The 22930-nt window shown below is 51.8% G+C and overlaps 6 protein-coding genes across 6 annotated transcripts; 2 read left to right on the top strand and 4 right to left on the bottom strand.

Moving 5' to 3' along the window:
- Nucleotides 1-547: 547 nt before the first annotated feature.
- Nucleotides 548-2086, bottom strand: ACET3X_003559 (uncharacterized protein; the record flags this gene model as incomplete). Its single annotated transcript, XM_069448848.1, has 1 exon — nt 548-2086. The coding sequence occupies one exon, from the start codon at nt 2084-2086 to the stop codon at nt 548-550; it is 1539 nt and encodes a 512-aa protein (XP_069310106.1).
- Nucleotides 2087-3530: 1444 nt separating this feature from the next.
- ACET3X_003558 (uncharacterized protein) lies at nt 3531-4806 on the top strand (the record flags this gene model as incomplete). Its single annotated transcript, XM_069448846.1, has 4 exons — nt 3531-3719; nt 3774-4077; nt 4134-4400; nt 4454-4806. 4 exons carry the CDS (start codon nt 3531-3533, stop codon nt 4804-4806), a joined length of 1113 nt encoding a protein of 370 aa, XP_069310105.1.
- Nucleotides 4807-4914: 108 nt separating this feature from the next.
- Nucleotides 4915-7098, bottom strand: ACET3X_003557 (uncharacterized protein; the record flags this gene model as incomplete). Its single annotated transcript, XM_069448845.1, has 6 exons — nt 6479-7098; nt 5867-6419; nt 5516-5802; nt 5340-5460; nt 5179-5279; nt 4915-5130 (listed from the first exon to the last, which is right to left on the bottom strand). The coding sequence occupies exons 1-6, from the start codon at nt 6770-6772 to the stop codon at nt 4915-4917; spliced, it is 1572 nt and encodes a 523-aa protein (XP_069310104.1). The 5' UTR covers nt 6773-7098.
- Nucleotides 7099-14080: 6982 nt separating this feature from the next.
- ACET3X_003556 (uncharacterized protein) lies at nt 14081-14989 on the bottom strand (the record flags this gene model as incomplete). The annotated part of the gene is made up of 1 exon (XM_069448844.1): nt 14081-14989. One exon carries the CDS (start codon nt 14987-14989, stop codon nt 14081-14083), a length of 909 nt encoding a protein of 302 aa, XP_069310103.1.
- Nucleotides 14990-16019: 1030 nt separating this feature from the next.
- Nucleotides 16020-17464, bottom strand: ACET3X_003555 (uncharacterized protein; the record flags this gene model as incomplete). The annotated part of the gene is made up of 2 exons (XM_069448843.1): nt 16020-17321; nt 17402-17464. 2 exons carry the CDS (start codon nt 17462-17464, stop codon nt 16020-16022), a joined length of 1365 nt encoding a protein of 454 aa, XP_069310102.1.
- A 2020-nt stretch (nt 17465-19484) lies between these two features.
- On the top strand, nt 19485-22705 carry ACET3X_003554 (uncharacterized protein; the record flags this gene model as incomplete). The annotated part of the gene is made up of 7 exons (XM_069448842.1): nt 19485-19548; nt 19721-19893; nt 19941-20066; nt 20113-20244; nt 20291-20857; nt 20905-21091; nt 21141-22705. 7 exons carry the CDS (start codon nt 19485-19487, stop codon nt 22703-22705), a joined length of 2814 nt encoding a protein of 937 aa, XP_069310101.1.
- Between the last annotated feature and the right edge of the window lie 225 nt (nt 22706-22930).

Genomic DNA, 22930 nt, shown 5'->3' with positions numbered 1-22930 from the left:
AACAAGACATGAACTCACGTACCTTTTCTTTGGTGTCTATACTCATGCTCTTTCTTCTAAGAGTTGTCTCTTAAGGACTGTTATTGATATCATTCACATGTAAACTTCCGCGCCTGGACCAAGGTAGCACCCAATCTTCAATACATGCTCCATCTTAGCATGCTTGTCCACGGTACTGGCCGGTAGCTACGCGAGCTCCAGAAGAGAGTTGAACTACAATGCACGATTGGATTTAGTACAATTGACGGGACGATTAGTTGTGGGTATCAGTGTTTGGTGCTGTAGCAAAAGAGAAGCGCGTTGCATACCCGGACCGGCCTGCCTTCCTTTCTAGGCAGGACAGGCAGAAGAACGGCAAAAACAAAAACATACAACAGCAGGGATTCGCTAGTGGTCACCCACCTAACTACTAATCTGCCGGTACACTGCTTGTATATGGCTCAGCGGACGGGAAGCCTAATTTTCAGTGTCCTATGGTCGTATGTGAAAGAATGAAAACTTGGTAGCATAATATACGCGCTATTAAACTCGTTTCAACCTATTATTTTCAATAGTATCGACTTCCCACGTATCGCTCGATCGCTTCCCCACCGTACTTCTGAATTCCTGCGCGTTTCAGCCCTTCAGAGGTCTTCAGCTCTGGTACCCATACCCCAGTCTCACACGCGTAGTAAATCCTCCCATGCTCTTTATCCTCTGGTTCTTCATCACCCCACTCCGCTCTCTGGCCTGGCGCGTGATATGAAATGTGCAGTCTCCCCGTCTTACCCGCTATATTAGACGTAAGCATAAAGGACTCGAGAATGGGCATGTGAGCAACGGCTTTTGCGAGCGCGCCGAGAAAAGGATCAAAGGTTTCTGGGTCGGGATGCTGCCGGAAGTCTGCCCAGCTGAACTCGCGCGTATCGACACTTCCAATAATGCCGCGCACGGGGTCGTCGTCGGAATCGTAGGCCGGTGTTGGGCCAGTGAAGTACCATTTGCCAGAAGGAGCGACCATGTCAAACGTGATGTCGAGGGACTTCAAGTGTGGCCAAGACGGTGGAATCGCGTCTTCATCCGATGGCCAGAATAGCGTGGGGTCGACGTGCGCACTCAAAGTAAGAGTTGTAAGGCATTGTGAGAAGGTTCGGATTGATGAACTGAACGGGTCGTATGTGTAGCCATCCGGCACAATGCTCGGAACTGTATACCTCTGGTCCAAAGGGGTGCAGTGGTAAAAGACAATATTGGCAGAATTGAGCGAGCGGAAATGCGTCAGCGAGAGCTTGTTGGCGAATTCAGCACGCGCCTCGCCGCGCGCCTTGGGAGATGTCGCTGATTCCCACTCCGGATCGTAATCTGAATCCAACGAGTCCTGATCCGACCCCGCGTCAGAACCAGCGTCGCAGTCTAAAAATTCCCAGTCCACTGTCCTGAGCTCTGGCAGTGTCACCCCTAAATCTGGTGCAACGCTTGGGGCAAGTCTTCGCCCGCCACACTTCTCGATAGTGAGGTGCTGCACATTAGATAGTGTAGGCAGATCTTCGAGTTGCACAAGGCGCAGGTGCGACTCTGCCCAGCGAGCGGATTGAATATCTCTGCAATTACCAAGCTCAATCTGGAGCTCATCCACTTCCCGAAAGTCGGTCGGCGACGAAGCTCCTACAATGTTAAGCCGCACTCTGTTCTTCACACCGTTGTCTTCCCAGGTTCGCAACACCGTGAAAAGATCGCTTATAGCTTTCGTAAATGCTTCGTTGTTGGCATGTTGATCGAGTCGTGACTCCTTGTGTTCGCATGCTTCTTCCGAATATGTTGGCAATTTCGCTTTCAGACTGATCCAGGAAAGATAGTTGCGACGATTGCCTGTTACCATCGACTGAAGCGATTCCAGGTCATCGCTCTCGACGCCTAGACGGTGAAACGTAATGGTCTCGACTGCTTCCTTCCAAGTGCGATTGAGGACCGCGAGACGAGGCAATTGAGATGGCGGACTATCGGGCTGGAAAGACTGTCCTATCGCGGAACCCCACTTCTCCTGGTCTGGATAACGCTCCGCGAAGTACACGATACGGTTAACCAGCTCCTGTGGCAGTTCGTCCATAGCCACTGCTGCGGGAACGCTGTTGAGTAGGTAAGTTACGCGGAAGAGAGTGCGGAGGCGCTAGCAGGGGCTCCCAAACAGACTAACGGAGTGTCGCCTAATGGCAGACCGCCATTGCACAAGTGTATAGAATTAATTGTTTTTGCTGGGGACCTGATTTATATAGCAATGGTCGTTGTGTTTGATCACCATTGATTTCAATCGTCAGGTAAAAGGTATCTCATGAGTCTGCGGTCTTATCACGAACGAAGCAGCTCTCTAAACGACAAAATTATTCGACTACTGTCATATTGCCTCTTCAAAAATGAGCTCATTCGCCGCAGCGAAGTCACCTCAAGTTGTGATGATTCAAGGTCTTGTTGCGCAAGCACGGCAAGTGTTTTCGAAAATGTCAATATGTAGATCTCCAAGCATAATTGCATAGAACGTGCGTTCAACTTTGAAAAGATGTGGCTTCCATATACAATGGGCTGGTGCGATGGCTATTGTTGAGCAAGCCATCTGCCCAGAGTCGGCAGATGGATTTCATGGGAACCACGCTACAGCGGTGACGTAGACAAAGCAGGCTCCGGCGAAACAAAACAAAAGTCATACAACAAGCCAACCGTTCCTCAAAGCACAGCCCAATCATAATCGCCATACGAACCAGGCCTCCTCAAGACCTAAGGCAATTCTACACATTCGTGGATTGCGCAGCCACATGACGCGATGCAAGATGAAATGACCCTGCTAGTCTTGCCGACAGGCGAACGGGTTCGCACTTATCAATCTAGATTTCTGGGAAGATCCGTTGTGGCGATGCAGAATTCCAGATTAGCGATTTCATAGTGCCAAACCTGCAGTTTGAACCACCGTCTAAATACTACAAGATGTCGGGCCTTTCGCTCGGAACACTTGCTCTACAATTTCACGATACGGCCTGGAGAGTCATGGCTCGTCTTGAGCATGACGCACGAACCATAGTACAGCGGTGACCCAGACGAGCTCCAGCGAAAGAAGACCAAAGCTAAATAACAATCCCACAATTCCCCAAATTAGAACCCAATGACGATTGCCATAGAAACCAGGCCTCCACTAGGAATCCTAAGGCAATTCTACACACTCGTGGAGCATGACGCACGGCACTAATAATTGTCCAGATCGTGGCTTCGTGATCAGCCGGCACGAGAGATCCATTGCTCCACTATTTTTTTCGCTACCACGACAGTGGCGTCGATGTATGGGTGCAAAACGCATTAAACAAGCTCTCCTTTCCAGCAATCTTTTCTAACCGGTTTCTAAGTGACCTGGATAAACGGTTGCATGCAGCCTGCACTACACTTCCAGGTTCATGGGTGCCCACGGTCAACTTCGGCGTAAATGTATAAAGTAACAGCAAGGTCCTCAAGATGCAGCCTTATGCGCTGTCTGCACCCTTGTCACTCATAGCCGACTTGACTTTACAATGGCGACGCCTGTGAGCAATGTAGATCAATCCGCGAGGCTGATTGCACCGGATGGTCTGCCACTTGCTATCATCGTCATCTCATCCGTCTTCTTCATCCTCTCTGTCGTCACTGTGGCGTTGCGGACTTTCATTCGAATTAAAAAGGGCATTCTTGGTCTGGAAGACATATTCATGGTCATTGGCACAGTATGTCTATCTCTGAGAGTCTGTAGCTTGAGCTATGCTAACATAACCTCATAGATCGCGTACGCTCCTGCTACAGGGCTCGCAATATATGGATGTCTCGCTGGCCTGGGCAGAATGAACGAGGATCTGAATGTCTGGCAGCAGTCCGAAGCAATCAAGTATTACCTGATCTGGATCTTGGTATACGTTGTTGCACTTGCAACTGTAAAGTCCTCTGTTTGCATCACGATCAGGCGGATTGCCTCAATCCAGAAGCCTATGAGAATCACTGTCTGGGTTCTACTGGCTGTGACATGGGCGTCTTTCCTTGTTACCTTTGTTGGCACGTTAGCTTACTGCCAGCCGGTGCGGACTTTGTGTAAGAAGACCCGGTTTGCAAGCCGTCGGTGGGACGAGACTGATTCATGACTACAGGGACTCCGACGTTGATCATGAGTGGCGAGGGAAATTGTGCTTCTGCGGACACATTCCTCATCATTGCGCACACTGCGACAGTATCGACAATCTTGACCGATATGGCTTTGGTAATCGTGCCGGCCATCATCTTGTGGAATACGCAGATGAAGAGACAAGCGAAAATCCAAGCGTTTGGGCTACTGTCCTTCGCATCACTGGCGTCAATCATTACCATGATACGAATTCCGTTTGTTAACAAATTTGAATCTCAGACCAACCTTCCATGTAAGCATGTAGTTTCTTTACCAGCCCCGACGCATGAACTGACCTGTGCACAGTTTGGGTTGCTCATATCGTCCTTTGCTCGAACGTCGAGACTGGTATCGGGTGCTTTGCATCCTCCCTACCGGCACTGCGCCATTACTTCAAAAACGACCGCGACGGCAGCTCGGATCCGAACAGCAAGCGATACATGCCGTCAACAACTCCCGGCGGCACCTCACGCCGACAAAGGAGAGGCGACAGCTATCACGCGGACGTTGGCTTCAGCTTGTCCACGGTGCATCATGGGCGTGATCAGGATGCCTGGGAACGGATACACGATGGTGCCTCAGATAAGAGCACTGCACCAATGAACGATAAGAGGATTCTCGCCGAGAGGACCTATACGGTCGATATCGAGTCAATTTGACGGAACGCATTATTTGCTCATGGGTGGTCGTGTGTAGTCAGAGGTCTCGGAAACAATGTAAGATAAGACAGCGCGTTCAAGCAATACCAAAAGTTCCTTTATTGGCTCCTAAGGTGAAATGTGCTCTGCCTTCTCCATCGTATGCCCAGCCTTGTTGCCACTCGAAGTACTACCGGTCTCCATGATAGCAGCGGGATCGGTACCGATCGCTTGTTCCCAGCCCTCTTTCGCAACACGTCGACTTCGCTTCACGACGTCGCCTTCGTAGAAGAGCCAGTCAACCTCTTCGAGCGTCAAGTTAGCAGTTTCCGGATAACATAAGTACTGCAGCACATTAGCGGGTGACATTCGGGTGCAGATTTGAAAACCTACGATAAGGGGAATGAACGCGAAGTTGAGTGCCATGAAGATCAGATACCCCTTCCATGCCAGGCTATCAAGAAGAGTGGGTGTGATCATGACGACGAAGAAGTCTGGAGATGGGTGTACCAAGTCAGTGAATGTCTAGAATGCAGTCTCGCTGGAACACTTACTCCAGATCCAATTTGCGGAGATACCGACAGCCGTACCTTTTGCTCTTACGTGCAACGGTAGAATTTCGGGTACATAGACCCAAGGAATGCAGTTCATTGTCATGCCAAACGCCAGCATGTACTAATCTATGTTAGCTCGGTTTCATATAAACCGGTGGGGCGGAAGTTCCACTTACCGTGAAAAAGAATGCGACGCTAGCAGAAGCGGTGGTTTTCAAAACTCCTCCATCTTCTCCTTTGAAGCTCAAGAGGATCGAGATCATCATCATGGACAGGCCGAGACCTAAAGAGCCCCACATCATTGGCTTTCGGCGGCCGGTGCGATCGAGTGTGAAGGTTGGAAGTAGAGAGCCAAGGAAGAACATGAGGTTAATGACACCGCCGAGAAGCAACGATAGGTTCCTGTCGAGCCCGACGTTCTGTTCTAGCACCGATGTAATGTAATAAACGACGAGGTTTATACCTAAAGGTACGTGTGCGGAGTCAGCATATGTCTCACGTGCAGTTCGCACAGGGATAATTCTTACCACCCATCTGATTCATAAACTGCGCACCGTACGCCAGTAGGACACGGCGTCCAGTCTGTACACGATCTTTCTTGAGTAGTTGCGACCACTTGTATTCCCCATGCTCTCGCTCGACCTGTAACGCCTCGAGCACCTCCCTGTTCTCCTTCTCAATCTTCGGGTCATCGGGCGTGCCATCGTAAACATCGCAGAGGATCTGAAGCGCTTCTTCGTGTCGACCGTGCGCATAGAGATATCTAGGCGATTCGGGGAGACCAAAAACAAGGATGATGACGATAATGGCGAAGATGACTTGACATGCGATAGGTAGACGCCACGCGATAGACCCTGCCGTGAATGACATTCCATAGTCGAACCAGTATGCTAATTCGATCCCTATGCCAACAAAGAGAGGTTCTGAAGCGACGAGGCGGCCGCGCTTGTTCGCTTCGCAGAGTTCGGATTGATACATGGGTACGGTCGAAGTTTCGATGCCGGTTCCGATGCCAGTTAGGAACCGAGCTACCATCATATGTGGAACTGAGTAGGCGCTGGCTTGAAGAGCGCCGCCAACCTAGTACTATCAGTCACGATACTGACACTAGCGACACTAGCGACACTTGAACTTCTTACGATGATCCAGACCATAGCAATCCACATAGCCAGTCTCCGTCCCGTCTTCTCGCAGAATATGAAGCTGAGAACACATCCTGTGAAGCATCCTAGATTGTAGATGGATACAATGATTCCTTCGAGGCCAGGCGAGGGATGATCGAAAGTGTTCAAAAAGTCCTCATTTCCAACGATGCCGCTGAAGACACCTTGGTCGTAACCGAAGAGCACGAAGGCTAGCTGGCAAGCAATGGTGATGGCCGCACGAAGCTTGAAGCCACGCCCATACCAGTTGAAATGTGGTGTGTGGAACATGATGTTAGTCTCAACTTCTCCAAACCGATGCACAAGACACGAAGCGGAACAAAACAAAAAAGGCAACAGGCACGCACGACGGGTGACCCTTCATGTTAGTATACCCAATTTCATGTGCTATAAAGTAAACTAGTGGAATATGTAATCCGAAGGTGAAGTGACCAAACATTACAATGCTTGTTCGGTGGATTGGCCGTGAGCTGTATAATTGACGGAGTAATTGCGGGGCCACTGTTAGCTACAAGACGTTGGCGAATGATCAAGATGTGAGGATGCGTAGGAAGCCTTATCTGGCTATTGGCGGCGGGTGGGAATGTCGTGTCTGGGGATACCATGGGGTGATCTGCAGTGCGGAGGTGGAGAAAGGTGGATGACGTCGGTTTTTCGGTTGAGTGGTTGGGAAGGACTTAACGGCACGCTTTTGGTAAGCCGACTGAGGTTACACCCGGGTTTTGTCGCCAGGCACGCATCCCTTATTTCCCGCTGCAACTAGAATTGCCTCTGTAAGATTCATAGGCTCGCGACACGGCTTCCACCTGCACCGCTGTGCAAATAGTGTCGTGGACACACTGTAGTGGCGCGACTTTACAATGCCGTAATTCCGGATCTCCGGGTCATCTCCGACGCGATTCCGCCACATCTCTACCTAGGTACCTTCATCCTTCCCTTCTCTCGGAAGTTCAATTATTGGTGTTTCGTGAATAAACAATTCCGATGAAAGAGAGTGAAAACCCTCCTGCGAGGACCAGAGCTCTACCTAGGTAGCTATAGAACAAAGACTCTTCTGGCTCCCCTGCTCCCTTGCTCCCCGCCCAACCGCGCTTTACCAACCCATTTTCAAACTAAACACTCAACTTTGACCAAAGCACAGAGTTGCGCTAGCTGTAATGAGTCTTACGCGTACTCCGACTGCAACGCGCAGCTCAAGCGAAACTTCGCTACAGCGTCTGATAAACCAGCTCCGATACGACCAGCGCCTCCCAGCGCAGATCGAGTGTTCATATGCAAATGAGTTATGCCAAAATATCGAAGAGCAAGCGAATGAAGAAGAAGATTGCGCCGAGCGTGATCGTCTATTGGAGTTCGCTGGTACTTCACGAAAGGTGTTTGGCATTGCCCTCTCTAGAAAAGACGGTTCTAGTAGATCAAGCATGTTCCTTGATGGAGATAACAAAGTTGAGGGCAAACAGCTCGTTTTGCGCGACGGAAAGCAATCGGTTCGCTCATCACCAGTGTCAAGTCCATCGGAGAAACGACAGCACCGGCCTGTTCATCCTACACCAGTATACTCTGCGCGTGTAGACCAAGATGACGGTGCTCAATGTGACTTTGATCGTCCACCTTCGATGGCTCGTAGCAATAACATCCAAAATTCCACAAACGGCCAGGGTCGCTCTCAGACACTCGAAGATCCCTCCGCCACCAACTTTCTTACGAATAGCGCGCCCATCTTCAATCAAAATGTGAACAGCGGATCCGGCCAGCAGAACATCGAAGTCAATGGCGATTTTGAGGTTCCACCGTCTTACACTCCTACTGTAGCGCCCCATGAGTATGAAGCCCCCTCCGTGTTCGAGCGCAATGAGCTACGAGGCAGCGGACTGCAGAAGTCTGATGCCTCTAGAGCTATTATAAATCAGACGGCTGGAAATGACGGGCGGGGCGGTTATAGTCAGACATTGAAAGGCTCGCATGGTCGTACACATTTGCGAACGATGGCTCCAGTCTACAATCAAAATGTCAACAGTGGAGATGGACAGCAAAATATTGACGTCAAGGGTAGGATGAGTTCCCAAAAGCAAAGCCATAAAGAGCCGTCTCGTCAAAAGCCAGCCGTAGGACATTCAGGTCCAACTTTAACTCAAAGTCAACCCCTTGACGGTCGAGTACAACCGCGGCAAGACCAGAGGCTCAACGGCCGCGAATCTGAACAGATGTCGCCGTCTAGCTATCGGTCTCGCTCGCCTTCTCGGTCCGATCCGCGTAATCGGAGTGGCTTTGCGGCATCTAGGTTGTATTCTCCGAATCGGCATCACGACTATCGTGATAACGACTGTGAAGAACGTTACGACCACGTTCGCTCAAGTCGTCGTCGATCCCGCTCGCCTACTCCGGTGGCTCCGCACAGCCGAGATGAATCCGTGGTGTCGAGGCCATTTTCTTCCCGTCGTTACAGCTCCAGGCGTAACGGTGAATACGACGAAAGATACGGTTCCCGGCGCGACGACGACCATGGTGATAGGTACAGCTCTAGGCGCGACGACGACTACGAGGACAGATACGGCCCCGGGCGTGACGACCATCACGATAGGTACAACCGCGGCCGCTCGGTATATGATAACGATTCATATGGTACGGACTACGGCACAGACTATGGCTCGGAAGACTCTTTAGACTACCGATAACTTCTGCTGTGTCTTGGCATTGAGAACCAAGATCCCCCGTACCGAGACGAGATATATTGCAGCGGATAAGAGTGATGCAGTAGGATTGATTACGACGTTGCGTTATTGGGACGTTACTGGTGATGAAGACGGGAGGGGACAGACCTGGGAGTAGATGTCGGCGTTTAGACGCTGACCATAAGACATGTTTGGGAATATTAAGTTCCTTGTACGTATAGTTAGCACGTATAGTAATCCGGAGGACATAGTCGCTCTATTTCCAATTATGTGGTCGCCTGACAGCCTCTAATAGTCTAGGGACGAGACATACAGGCAAGGTTTCAAGAGATTGCTTGTGACGAAGATAACTTTCATAACTTGAGTGGGTTTCAGATAGGCTCTTTGTAACCATGTTATAACTGTGCTAGCATCTGCGTGGAGGTAAGTGTTTTTCTAGAAGGTGATCAGATGTCATTCTACGAGACCAAAGTGGCTATCGTGCAGAACAAATTCTCCGGCTGAAGAGTAAGCAGTAGCAAACAATTTTCACTAGTGAGCTAAGAGAGAAGCATTCGTTCCATTGCGCATACTGCGGCCGTTCTGTTTCAACATTATGCACATCGTATTATCTACGTACCGGCCGGGTTACTGATACATTGGTCAAGACACCTGCGGCAAACCACTTAGTATTCCTCCCTTCGTTCAAGACCACAAGTAAGCAAAGGCGGTGAACATAGATTATGACTAAAAGGTGAGCAGACTGGAAACGCCAGTGTAGACTTTTGGCTACATTCTTCGGTCCGTATGGTAAGACCAAGGCTCTATGGTACTCTAGCAACGTGCCGATGCTCTGTCGATCACCAAGCGCGAAGAATCTTCGTAGCCAATGCGCCAGCTCCGGGGCTAGTCATGGCCCCTCGCGTGTCGTACCCATTGTCAGATATAATAAGAGTGGGCGATTGGTACAAGCTTCCTAGGTAGAGACAAAGAGCCTTGGTTCTCTACAAGGATAAAGGGGCGAAGGGAATATAGCCAGCCTTTATTGTGTCCGATAAGCTTGCAGCTGGACGACCAAGTATCTCTGATACTGAATCGGTTTTTCGACCGTATTCTCCAGTTCCGTGAAGCTTAGCCATCGTTGTGAGATGCTGCAAAACGTGTTCAGGGAGACGACCTTGCATGCGTGATTCCTCCAACCAAGTCTCAAAGGGCACCTCGACGTAACGTACAGGACGACCCAGCGCTGAAGAATACTCCTCAACAAGGTCGTACATGCTGGCGGATTGCGGTCCAGTCAACTCAACTGTCTTTCCAACGTACTTGGATGGCTCGAGCAGCATTGCGGCGGCGACTTCTCCAACATCATTGGCAGCCACTGGATTGGTGTGGCTTCGTCCGAACGGCAAGACGATGATGCCGGCTTCTGGAATGGACTTGGCGGGCAATCCCCAAAAAAAAGGGCTCTCCTGAAACACGGTAGGACGTAAGTGTGCCACGGGGACTCCAGACCAGTTGAGTGCCTGTTCGGCTAGCCAATGAACCCTCTGCTGGGGTGAATCGGTAACATGTGTTAGATCCAATTTGGAGACTGTCATTTGGGAAAGGTTGACTAGAAGCTCAATCCCAGGATTGGCTCTTGCAGCTGCCGTCATGACCACCGAGGCCGTCAGATAATCAGATCCAACACTCATGCTAAAGAACACGAGCCTGCATCCCTCGACAGCCGGTGCAACCTGTTCCGACTTCGTAAGATCGGCGATGATAACTTCGGCACCAAGACCGCGAAGATATTCTGCGCGTTCATCATCCCGACGGACTAACGCGCGTACTGGTAGGCCCGACTTTCGCAAGACTTCAACGACACGTCTTCCAACACTGCCGACTCGACCCGCCGCTCCTGTTACCAACACGGGAGCTGTGGTTGTTGTCATTGTGAATGCTTGTGGATAGTTGTTGACGAATAGATAGGAAGACAAATGATTACAGTAATCTGGTTCTACCATCAGGGAGTAGGGGCTTTGGCTGATATTATATCTTCTCCGAGCGAGTATATAAGGTTTCAGACTAACACCGTGAAGCACTTACCCCGCTTTACTGAAGTGATGTCTAGCGTTCAGAAGGAGGGCCTAGCGCTGTTCTGTAGCCCATCCCGATCGTCGCGGTGGTTGAGATTCGCCCGTTACGGCCGTATGGACGATATTCCAAAAGCGCCACATACGAGCCACAGCTAGGCCTGCCACGGTTGATGGCGAGGCTGAGAAGCAACACTGCACGAAAGGGATTAGGATGGATGTGTCATCATTACGTCATCGACCCCTCCAGCCTCCTGTATTATCACCTGAAGCACTCGACACGCCTACACGCAATGTGCGCTATGACATCGCAACCACCAGGTTCTCAGAGTATTGACTGAACCCCGGTATTAGTCATCTTGACAACGGATTCGTGCATCGGCACCTGGAGATAGGTACGTGACAGCCCAAAAGTAACGGTCATCGTCTATTCAAGGCTGCACCTCTGCGCAAGCTTCAACAGCCGTCTCTGGACATACCGGGTTCCCAAAAGCGACGATATGTTTGCGTTTAACACAAGCTTATCATTCAATCTCTACTTCGAGCCAATTTTCCGCTCCCTTGTATCTACGCAGGATTTCAAGTAGCAATAAATTTGCAGACAGTGCCTCGTAGAAGCAGCCTCGGCCGCAGCTGCTCGCATATTTCACTCCACACGCCATGAGGCTCTAGAAAGCCCCGTGGTACTCACTTGCCTTCTATTCACAGCGCTCTAAACTGTTTATGCGGTGTGTAGGTACTCACGTCGATTCTACAATCCGACTAAGAAACAAAGATATCGAGGAGACAATGACCAGCTCTGCCACGCGACAAACATGTCTTTGTTGCGATAGGCCTCATTCTTTTGAATGGCAAGACTTCTCTGCTACGCAACATCTACACAGATGCCGATACCTTGGGCCCTCACCCGCATATACCCGAAGACTTTCATTCGATTTCCACGAGTAATTCTCTATGAGCCTTATGGATCTGACAGCTACGTCGAGGGCTCCAACATACCATGGCAAAAGAAGCTTCCAAGAGATTGCTGATGTTGCATACCTAACTAGCGATCGCAATTCACAAAGACGACCTCGGAAATTTCTTCGTCCTACCGAAGACAAAAAACACAGTTTCCAGTCTAGCATTTGCATGAAAAATAGCCCTGTCAGCACTAGCTGGCTTTGGCTTTCCCCCATTCACCCTCCATTTGTTTGCAAGAATAGTTTCACCAGCTTTGGAGCTCATGATTCCCAGGAATTTCTCAATCTCGTACCAGAGATTCACCCGCAGTATAAAGCTCCTCTTGGCGATGGATTCGCATCATTTAAACTCACTCCCGTAGCCGCGTCACACAGCTTTTCGAAAGCACAAACCGAGGCTTTAGCAGAACATCAATTTCCTGTTTTACAAGCTCCAGCCGGTTACTTCCCATTTCAGCCCAACTGGTGGTACCCAGAAGTCCTTGCGAGGGATAACTTCTATCCCGAAAGTGGCTTCTTGGTTTTCACCAATGGCGTTCATGGCTGTGCAGGTATTCTGCCAACATATAAGTTGTTCTGCGCTATACTAAGGACTGCGAAATTGCGGCGTGAGGTGAATTCTTCGTGGTTATGGTATAACGGTGAGATGAACGACATCAACAAGAAGCCCGCAGCAGTACAGGAGGATAGTGAAGAGTGCTTGGAGGAGGTCAAAAACATCAAAATTGTCCTGCCAGGTCAAAAGGAATTGGTCGTAGCGCAGCTTACGGCCCGGCATAATGAACTTGTTCAACGAATCAAGTCCAACGATGCGGAAGATGCAAAGCTTCGACAGAGACATAACGAGGTAAATGAAAGGCAAAACGAGCTACCCAATAAACTGAAGGACAGCGAGAATTTTCTGTGGCCTTTGCTAGATGGCCTACTGGCCAAAATAGGCGTTCTGCCAGATGTGAACCGCAATGAGAGGAATCCGCGAGCTCGAATATTTGATGAAAACGACTTTCGAACTGATTGGTATTGGTCCGAGAATAATTGGAATGATGTCGATCCAAACGAGTGGAAAAACGAACAAGTCGAGGTAAACGATACGATGATTGTTAATCCTCAACAACAGGAAGACCCAGAGAATACCTAGAACAATGCTTAGAAAGACTACCAGGTGGACAATCCTCTCATATCCGTGCAAGATATGCTTCACCGCACGGCAGAAGAAGTAAACCGTGTTGAACTTGAGTTCGAAAACATTCGTGAGCGATACGATTACGAGTTGAAGGGTTATTCGCTCCAACAAAAAGGAAATGATGTTGGTGAACAAGAGATAATCGAGCAACTAGAAGAAGAATTTGGTCCGATATGGCTACGGAAATGCCAAGATATATCCCGTAGGAGGAAAGAGGCAGGCGAAGCTCATTGGCAGGCAGAGCAAGCTCTATCAGATGCAAATCTGCGGGAGCACGAGATCAAAGCAGCCAAATTAGAAGCAGAAGTACGTCCTTTAGTCCAGGAACCAACCGTGGCGCCACAACCGCTAGGTATTCTGCTGCCTCCTCGCAAGCGGCGCTGGATCGATGAGTGGCGGGAAGGTGTGGCCATCGGACCGGTCGACGAAAACGCGCAAAGACCCACAGGTGTGCAGGACAATGATGTCTCCATGCCCACCAACATTGTGAGCGACTCCATGTCGGCTGGCAGAGTGGATTCTGCGGGCGCCGAAGGTTATACACGTCGAAAGATTGACAGATACATCCGTCGGAACGAAGAAAAGCGTCCCGACACCTGCGATGACACCATGCAAAAGCTGCATATCGCGTGGGCGCAGAAGATGGAAGAAGACGCAGAATACCCAATTCTACTCTCTATTGCAGGAGGACCGATGCATCAGTACGATTAAAAGGCCATTCGCATCTTCAGTTTATCTTCCTCAACAATCTCATCCTTCTTCTGTACAAGCTCCTCCATGTCCCACGTACAACTCACATACCTCCCCGCCAACCACTCTTTCGTTTCCGCTCCTAGCCAAGCAATCGTATCACCCGCAACCTCGGGCCGATCCTGAAACCGGTTCCTCACCTCCTCAGGCGCCGTCTCTGTAATCTTAGTCTTGATCGCACCAGGGTTTACACAGATCGCCAGAAGACCTTGATCAGCGTATTCCAGCTGCAAGGTTTCTGTCCAGCGTAGGATGGAAAGTTTGGAGCTGCGGTAACTTCCGCTGCCTGGACGGGCAGTCAGGGCGCCGGAGGAGGATACGTTGATCATTGTGCAGAGGCCGTTGTGATTGGCTTTTGTTGCGAGTTGTAAAGGCAGGAAGACGCGGGACATGTTGAAGAGGCCGCGGACATTGACCTCGTAGGATCGCCAGTATACGTCTGGATCGGTCTCAAGGAATGACACGTACGGTTCCATGTGGGCCGCATTGTTTACAACAATGTCCAGACGCCCATCGAGAGGCTTCGAAAGGGTCTCATGCATGGCTTGCACACTGTCTAGTTTTGATATGTCGACCGTGCAACATACTACTGTAGGCTCGGCGCGTCCAGCTTCCTTTGCGACTTCTCTCAACTTTGAGGCCAACTCGTCCGATACTCCATGTAGATCAGCCACTGCGATTACTGCCGCTCCCGCACGCGCAAATGCTGTAGCTGTGGCATACCCAACTCCGTCTTCCCATGCTGCACCGGTGACCAAGACGTGTTTACCTGTCAGGTCAAGTTTCAAAGGCGATATGTAGTCGTAGCTCGTAGAGTGGCGTGTATCTGTGAAAAAGGCACCGCCGTGCTTCCATCGAGCTTCCATTGTGTGTATGATTTGAGACGTGTATGATACAGAATACAGAGATGGCGAGAACGAAAATTTGTTAACGCAACAAGCTCTGATGTGCAGATAGAAGCGGGGTGGTAGTAGCCGTATAGACGTGGGACCTCTACTTCGAATGGCAGTCGCAAGAAGAGTGGGCTGCGGGGCACCAAGATGGGATCGTCCAACTAATGACTAATTGGGATTTATCAAGATACGCACGTCGACTGCAGAGAGTTGCCATGTCTCAAGCGCATGGGTCAAGAGGTTCCTATTGTCAGTGGGACTGTTCGTGTTCAAGATCAGCATCACGTACCTCCTTTGCTATCAAAGCTCGCAGACATGAGCAGCGTCATACCGCCTTTTCTTCTCCATCTTTTTATCCCGTGCGTCGCCACTCCGCTGCGTACCCAGCCTCCTCGTCGTACGTGTACCCAGCCACCTCCTTAACTCTTGTAAGCTACATCTTGCGTGACCAGCCTCCTCAATTTGCCACCGCTGTTTCGAGATTGCTCTCCTATGACCGTGCATCGTAAGTATACGTGGAAAGAACGAATTGCGGTCAAGGGGAGAGACAGGTTATTCGGGGGCTGGGGGGAAGCAGTGGAGAGGGTGTGTGTACTGGGGTGCTAGACTGATGGTGCGACGGCTGGGAGCGTGGAAGGGACGAGGGGTTGGAAGGCAGAGGGCGATCGTGGTAAGGGTGAATGTGGTAAGGGTAAGGTAGGAATTAATTCTCTCTCGTGAGTCCGTAAGTTTGTAATTGGTACGTATGCGTTACATAAAACAGCGTAAAAAGGTTCGTAGTACTTTGCGATAATCATGACCCATAAATCTCGCCATGCGCCAAACGACCCAAAAGGACTCCAAAGCAGCAAGTGGCCAACGACGGGATCTTGATATGCCCATGTAACGTCGTCTAATGGTATAAACGTGAGGAGAGGAAAGCAACGCTAAATGCTGACGTGCGATGATGAAGGAAACGCCAAACGCTATGATGATGAGAAGGAGACGTGGCGGTAAAGGACAATTAGACGGCGACAGTGTGAGCGCGGAACAACATCTTCAGGCCCGAAGGCTCTTTTTCCTTCTTCTTGGTTTTGCTGCTTTCTTTACCGGATTTGCTTGAGACGCTGGGGGCGGCTTTGCTGGAGGCGACCTTCTCCTTGCTGGACTTTTCCTTGCTGGAATGACGCCTGCTGTCGGAAGTCTTGCTGGTCTTGACACTGATTTCAGACTTTGGCGAGCGATGCGACTTGTGCTCCCTGTGTTTTGAGTCGCTGGTCCTCTTGGACCTGGTGCTGCGACGGGACTTGAGATCATCTTCATCGAGCACGCCAGCCGCACAAAGCGTGCGTGATACCTCGGGTGTGATGAATTCGCCGTCGACGCTGGTGCCGGAGCTGTTGGCCTCGACGTCGGCGATGCCGCGGCGCCACTTCTCTACACGGCTTAGCTCCTGGGGCTCCAACTCGTCGAGCTCGTTGTTGGAGTCTTCGATGGGCAGCGGCATGGTGGCAGCACGGACAGGTAAAGGCATTTGAGGCGCGGCTGGCATAGGCGCCTCGACCTCGGGCTGTGCCTGCATCTTCTTGATGATCTTGTACCCTCCGAGCGCGACGATGGTGACACCGACAGCGACACCTCCGGCGATCATGAACTGCGGGCTGAGGAGTAGAGCAGCTACGGCTGGGAAGCTGCCCTTGAGCGCCGTGAGCACGCCAGGTCCCATCTTACCCACGATGGCGCTAATCTCGGCGAGTGTGAGAGATACGGCGGCAAGAGCCTCGGGGTTCTTTTGCAGATTCTCAATCATGGCGGTGGCGGTATGTTGGAGGCAGTTGGCCTCGTCGAGGAGCATCTCGATCTTGGAAGCCTTCTCCTTGAGCTCGAGGTCGTTGTACTTTGGCTCGGGCAGGGGCGGGGGCACGTCGCCGTAGCAGAGGTCCATGTCGACGGACTTGGATCGCGACTTGACTTGGGATGAGCGCTGGACGGCCTGGTCGGAATTCCTCCTGGCAATTTCCTTGTTGTGCGCGTCGTGTGCGCCGAGGTCATCTTCGAAGCGGTGCTTGCTGCTGCGCGGGCTGTCGTTGGCGTAGAAGCTGTCGCTGTAGCCGCGTTCCATGGTGGGCCGGTCATGCTTGCGGTGCGAGTGCTTTGAGCGGTGCGAGACCTGGGAGCGGGCATCGTCGTTGTCGGTGGCAGCGCGGATGGCCTTCTTGGCAACTTCCCTCTCCTTCACGACGGCATCGCGCTCCGCTTTGATCTCAGCCTTGCGCTCGCGGTAGGCGGCCTTGGCCTCCTTGAAGACGTTGACAATGTGCTTGCTCTGGGGGCGGGTAGTCAGTAACGAGTACGAGGCTTATCGGGGGGAGCTAGCAAGCTTATCGGAGGGGCGGGCAAACTCACACTGCTCACTACCTTTCCACTCTTGTTAATCACAGTGATAGTCTCTCCGAGTCCGACGGCCATTCTGACGTATGAGACGTTGTGTTCCTGCAGCAGCTGCACAGCGCGGCAAGGAGGGGTTTTGTGTGACGGGAGTAGGCGTTGCGGTGAGAATGGTACTTGTGTGCTGGGCCTAAAAGGCGGCGGTGAGCATGTATCAGTGCTCGCGGAAACGGCAGCTGGCGCAACTCCACAAGGTCCCACCTGGATCACCAGAGTCGTCGCAGGTCTGGCTGAGACTATAAGGAATTTCAGACTCAGTCCTGGCGGCGTTATTGTCGGAAGACTACGCGCGGAGTGAGGCGATTTTTGCCGACGCAGACACGCAGCCCGTCATGATGGTGGGACGCGGGGAGCGATCAGAGTGGCCGAAGCGACCTGCAGCAAAGCCATTCACGAGACTGCCCGCATACTTTGCTAGTCATCTCTGTGACGTCCTGCCCTGGTTCGTAGGCTGCGTCGTGAAGCCTCAACCAGTACACTCCTGGCATAGTCGAAGCGCGTGTCGCCCTGTAACTGGAGGCGCTTCCATGACGCCGGCTATGCGGACAGCGAGACGCTGCCTATTAGGGCAACCGGCTTTGCCTGCCATTGGTGCAGATTCCATTCATGCTTTGTTACTGCAGCCGTCGTGAACGTGTCGCTGCTGAGTGGACAACTCATTCGCTGCAGCCTCAGTTCTCACGCGTGCTGATGCAACAATGCATGCCATCTGGCAGCGTTAACCCGACAATTGCTGCCCAAATCTCATCCTGGAGCGTCTAGAACCGAGATTGTCAATCATTGTCCTGTTGGCATGATCGCCCCTAGGAACAGTCTCCAGCTGGGAATGTTGCCCTTACCGCGCGAGCCATGGCTGTGTATGCTGTGGCGTCCACCTGTGGCGGTGCGCCTCAAGCGTGGGGGCGCTCGATCGAGACTCGAAAAGCCCAGCAACATCCAGCTGAAGTTGCTCAAGATGCCATCTTGGTTGGACAAACGATGGGCAAAGCCGCGTCATTTTCGGCTGTCCGAGGTCTAGCAGCCTCGACTGCATCGCCTTCGGTGTGGCTGTAGTCTGGGTTTCACCGTCATCCACGCTCCTTTTTCTCTACCCACTTTTACCACGTTTCCCACGCGGACAGTAAGGTACGCCCTGGTGAGGCATTTCCCATTTCGACGACTACCTAGGGGCTGTCGATTCAAGCAGCTGTTGAGCTATGCATTACTCATGGCTGCTCGTCGATTTCCCTTTTCCTGTCCAATCCCCGGCCACGCTTCGCACTTTTCAAGTCGGCAGCGAGAGCGTTCCAGAATGCACACCGACGATCTTCTCTCAAAGTCCTCCACCTGCATACGATACGAGCCTCCCACTCCCGCCCCCTAATATGCAAGTTCCCGTGAGGCTGTCCCAAGTCTCCTTAGCCTAGGTGTAGAGCGACTCGACGCCATGCAGACAGCGTCATGCGAATGAGTAGCTTCAACGTTGCGAGTCGTTCTTTGTAGCGCGACCGCGTCTTCGGGTCCGCGAACGGTGAACTTGGAATCTTCATTCTATGCTTGCGGACTCGAGTAGCGATTGCATGACGACGGACAGCGCGCAGCCAAGGGTGGGATAGGTGCATACACCGATTGTACAGTCACTGCACGCTGGCGCACACACACACACACACACACATGTCAGCACCCTTATGCGCTTGCTATGACTTACTGTGCTGCTGCAACAATCGAGAAAAAAAGGAAGCAGCGATGATAACCCGCCATCTCAGCTTCCTGTAAGACGTAGACATCCTCACCCTCCGAAATGGCGTCATTGCAGCAAAATCGCTCGCCATGTAGAAGCGGTGAGCTTGTTACCATGTGCGAGCACCAAGGCTCGAGCTCGCCTGAGAGATCATGGCGAGACGACGAGACGTCCTCAAACTCTACACTGAGCGATGTAGACGAGGCCGATGAACAACTTCCTCTTTCCCACACGGTGAAGCACGATCCGGCTCCATTCTCGTCGTGTGTCTTCTTTCCTTTTCATCTCCTCGCAGCCTGCAGCTCGGCAGAACGAAGGACCATGTGCAACTTATCTGGAACGCTTACATCACAGCAAGTCGGGAGTGGTGAGGTAGGCGTCAAAGGTACGTCTACTTGGGCGATGCACCTGGCCCCGCAGCCGGCGCCATTTGGCTGACTGGACCCTGATTCTTCCGTCATCGCTCACTCGCTCCCACACCAAATCGCGAAAGCCGTCGACGCGACCATGCAGACACACCAAATACACTCCGCGAGCCAGGCTGACCATGCCCCCAGCAGCGCCTCCGCAGCATGACAGCATCATGGAGATGCGGGGCGCAGACCGAGCGGCCCCCGATGCGAATCCCACGCCTGCGCTCTCGCATCGCATGAAGCACGACAAATCGATACTTGCGCTGGCCGTATCGTCACAGTACATCTTCGCAGGTACACAGGGCGGGGAGATCCTGGTACGTGTCTAAGTGAGCTCTGGACGCTCTAGACTGATGACGTGCAGGTGTACAGTCTCGAGACCTACGACCGACGCAGCGTCATACACGCGCACAAGGGCAGCGTGCTCGGCTTGTGCCTGTCGCACGACCGCAAGTGGCTCTTCTCGAGCGCAGCAGATCCCATTGTCAATGTAAGAGCGTCTGGAATGTTGGACATGGCACGTGCTAAGTCAGCAGGTCTGGTGCACGTCGACCTTCAGACACCTGTACGCCCTCTGGTCGCCGTACGATATCGGAGACATCTTCTGCGTCGCATACTCGTCCCACCATCGCACTGTTTACCTCGGAGCCCAGAACACAAGCATCCAAGTATGGAGCAAGGCTGATGGCAAGGTGCACGCGCTGACAATGGCAGTGGTACGACCTGAAAGAGAAAGACACTCGACCAGCTCCAAGTCTCTCTTCGCATCCTGCCGAACGGAAGAACAAGTTTTTCGACTCCCTCGGTCCTGGCGGCGCGCAGACTCCGAAGCCCAGCGGCGCAGACACACGGCCACGAGACGCAGTAGGCGGGCAAGAACTGCAGATTGACAGCCATGATATCTGCCAGTTTGCCCACTACGGATACGTACATTGCATGCTCTTGGGAACAGGGGTACTGCCAGAGGCGCCATCTGAGGAGATTCTCGTCTCTGGTGGAGGCGACGGGCGTATCTTGCTATGGCGGATAGATCCTGCGCAGCGTGGTGCCATAACGAGCATCTACACTCTGGAAGATGGGAGGGAGGAAGGTGAATCTATCCTCTCCCTCGCACGAGAAGGTTCCTTTCTGTACAGCGGACGCTTCGACGGCGAAATCAACGTATGGGACCTCGAGACCCGACAACTAGTGAGAAGTCTTAAAGCGACCACTGGCGATGTGCATACCTTGACAATGGGTGCCGGTGTTCTCTACGCTGGCGGTAAGACGGGCGTCATGCAGGTGAGTGTTGGCGGCCACTTTGTAAGGAGTATGACTAATATTGACAGAAATTCAATGAGCACTACGAGACCATCACCTCCTTCAAAGCACACGACGGCTTAATCCTCGCTTCCGCCTTTACCCGCTACAATGACAAGCCCACGCTCGTCACGGGCGGCAACGATAATACAGTGGTTATCTGGGAAGTCAGAGATTGCGCGGAGCCCAGTGCCGTCTCACGCAGAAGTAACAATGGTGTGTACACGTTGGAAACTTTGATTAGCCCAACTAATGCGTGGTGCAGATCTCATGGTGGAGTCCCTGAGCCAGTTTGTTTCTTTTCGGACCGTATCATCGCTGCCCAAATATCGCGCTGACTGCCGCAGAGGGGCGTCGTACTTGCGCTCCGTTTTCCACAATTTTGGCGCTGTGACCGAGATGATCAATACAAGCGAGTACAACCCAATTGTATTCGCCAAGTTTCGCGGCAATCCGGCTACGGCGGCCTCGCGTAAGAAGATTCTGTTCTATGGGCACTACGATGTTATCCCTGCAGAAAACGAGCACCTCAAGTGGAAACACGACCCCTTCGCGCTGACGGGAGAAGGAGGCTACTTGTATGGTCGGGGCGCTTCTGACAACAAAGGACCGATCATGGCCGCCATCTACGCGGCCCATGAGCTTGCCAACGAGCAGAGCTTGGACTCTGACATAATCTTCCTGATTGAAGGTGAAGAGGAAAGTGGCTCTCGTGGGTTCGAGAAGGCTGTGCAATCTCGGAAAGATCTCATTGGTGACGTTGATTGGATCCTGTTGGCTAACAGCTACTGGCTCGACGATCACGTACCGTGCCTAACGTATGGGCTTCGAGGAGTCATACACGCCACTGTGCAGATTGAGAGTAAGCATCCCGACCTACACAGTGGTGTAGATGGAAGTGCTCTGCTAGACGAGCCCCTCAAAGATCTAGTCATGCTGCTTTCACGATTGACTGCGCGTCATGGCAAAGTCCAAATACCGGGGTTTTATGATCCCATCCTACCATTGACCGACGATGAGAAGGAGCTTTACACTGAGATAACCAGGACGCTGTTGCGTAGTAACCCAGACCTTGGCGACGCCGAGGAACTAGCACAGTCGCTGATGCGGAGATGGCGAGAAGCATCACTCACCATTCATCGTTTCCAAACCTCTGGTCCTGATAACTCAACTATTATTCCACGTCTTGCCAAAGCCGCACTTTCCATACGGCTAGTGCCAAACCAAGAAGCGGGCGACGTAGCAGAGAGCCTAAAGTCCTTTTTACAATCAGAGTTCGAGGAGCTCGACTCAAAGAACCAACTCAAGGTAACAATAGATCACCAAGCTGAGCCGTGGCTTGGTGACTTCAACAACGAGATCTTCCAGACGCTTGAGCGCGCTATCATGTCAGTATGGGGTCCGACACTCGGCCAGAGGCGAGAGAGTATATCTACAGCCAAGGCGCCAGACTACTTCTCGCCATTATCGCAAGCGAATGCCGAATCGACAACGCCTGCTACCAAAGACAAACCCGTGCCTGCGACATCAAATACTCTGGCAAACTCATCAGATCCAGCTCTCTCGGGACCTGTTTTGTCGTCTGGTACTTCGACGCCTGACCCCACTCGAAGCGAAGAAGTGTCTCGCAAGCCTCTCTATATCCGGGAGGGTGGCTCTATTCCCAGTATCAGGTTCCTGGAGAAGGAATTCAATGCTCCAGCTGCGCATCTACCGTGCGGCCAGGCAAGTGATAGCGCGCATCTGGACAATGAGCGTCTGAGACTAGTAAATCTGTATAACAGCAAGAAGATTTTCAAGGAGGTGTTTCGGGAGCTGCCGAAGAAATGAGAAACCTGACTCCAACGTGTAGTTGAGAGACAGTGGGTTATCTCGAAGCTTTAATACTGGTGTCTGGTTCGGTATGTTGTGTAACTATATCTACTCTCGAATGAGACCACAATCATTGCATCTCTTGGTCGGCATGTTGCACGTGCGACATATGAAGCACATATGCATACTCTCCCCTTATCTCCCTTGCGACACCTCAATTATCAATCAGTACTTTCCATTGAA

This window comes from Alternaria dauci, chromosome 2 (genome assembly GCF_042100115.1).
Source record: "Alternaria dauci strain A2016 chromosome 2, whole genome shotgun sequence".
NCBI lineage: Eukaryota > Fungi > Ascomycota > Dothideomycetes > Pleosporales > Pleosporaceae > Alternaria > Alternaria dauci.
This window is presented reverse-complemented; position numbering and strand designations above follow the sequence as displayed.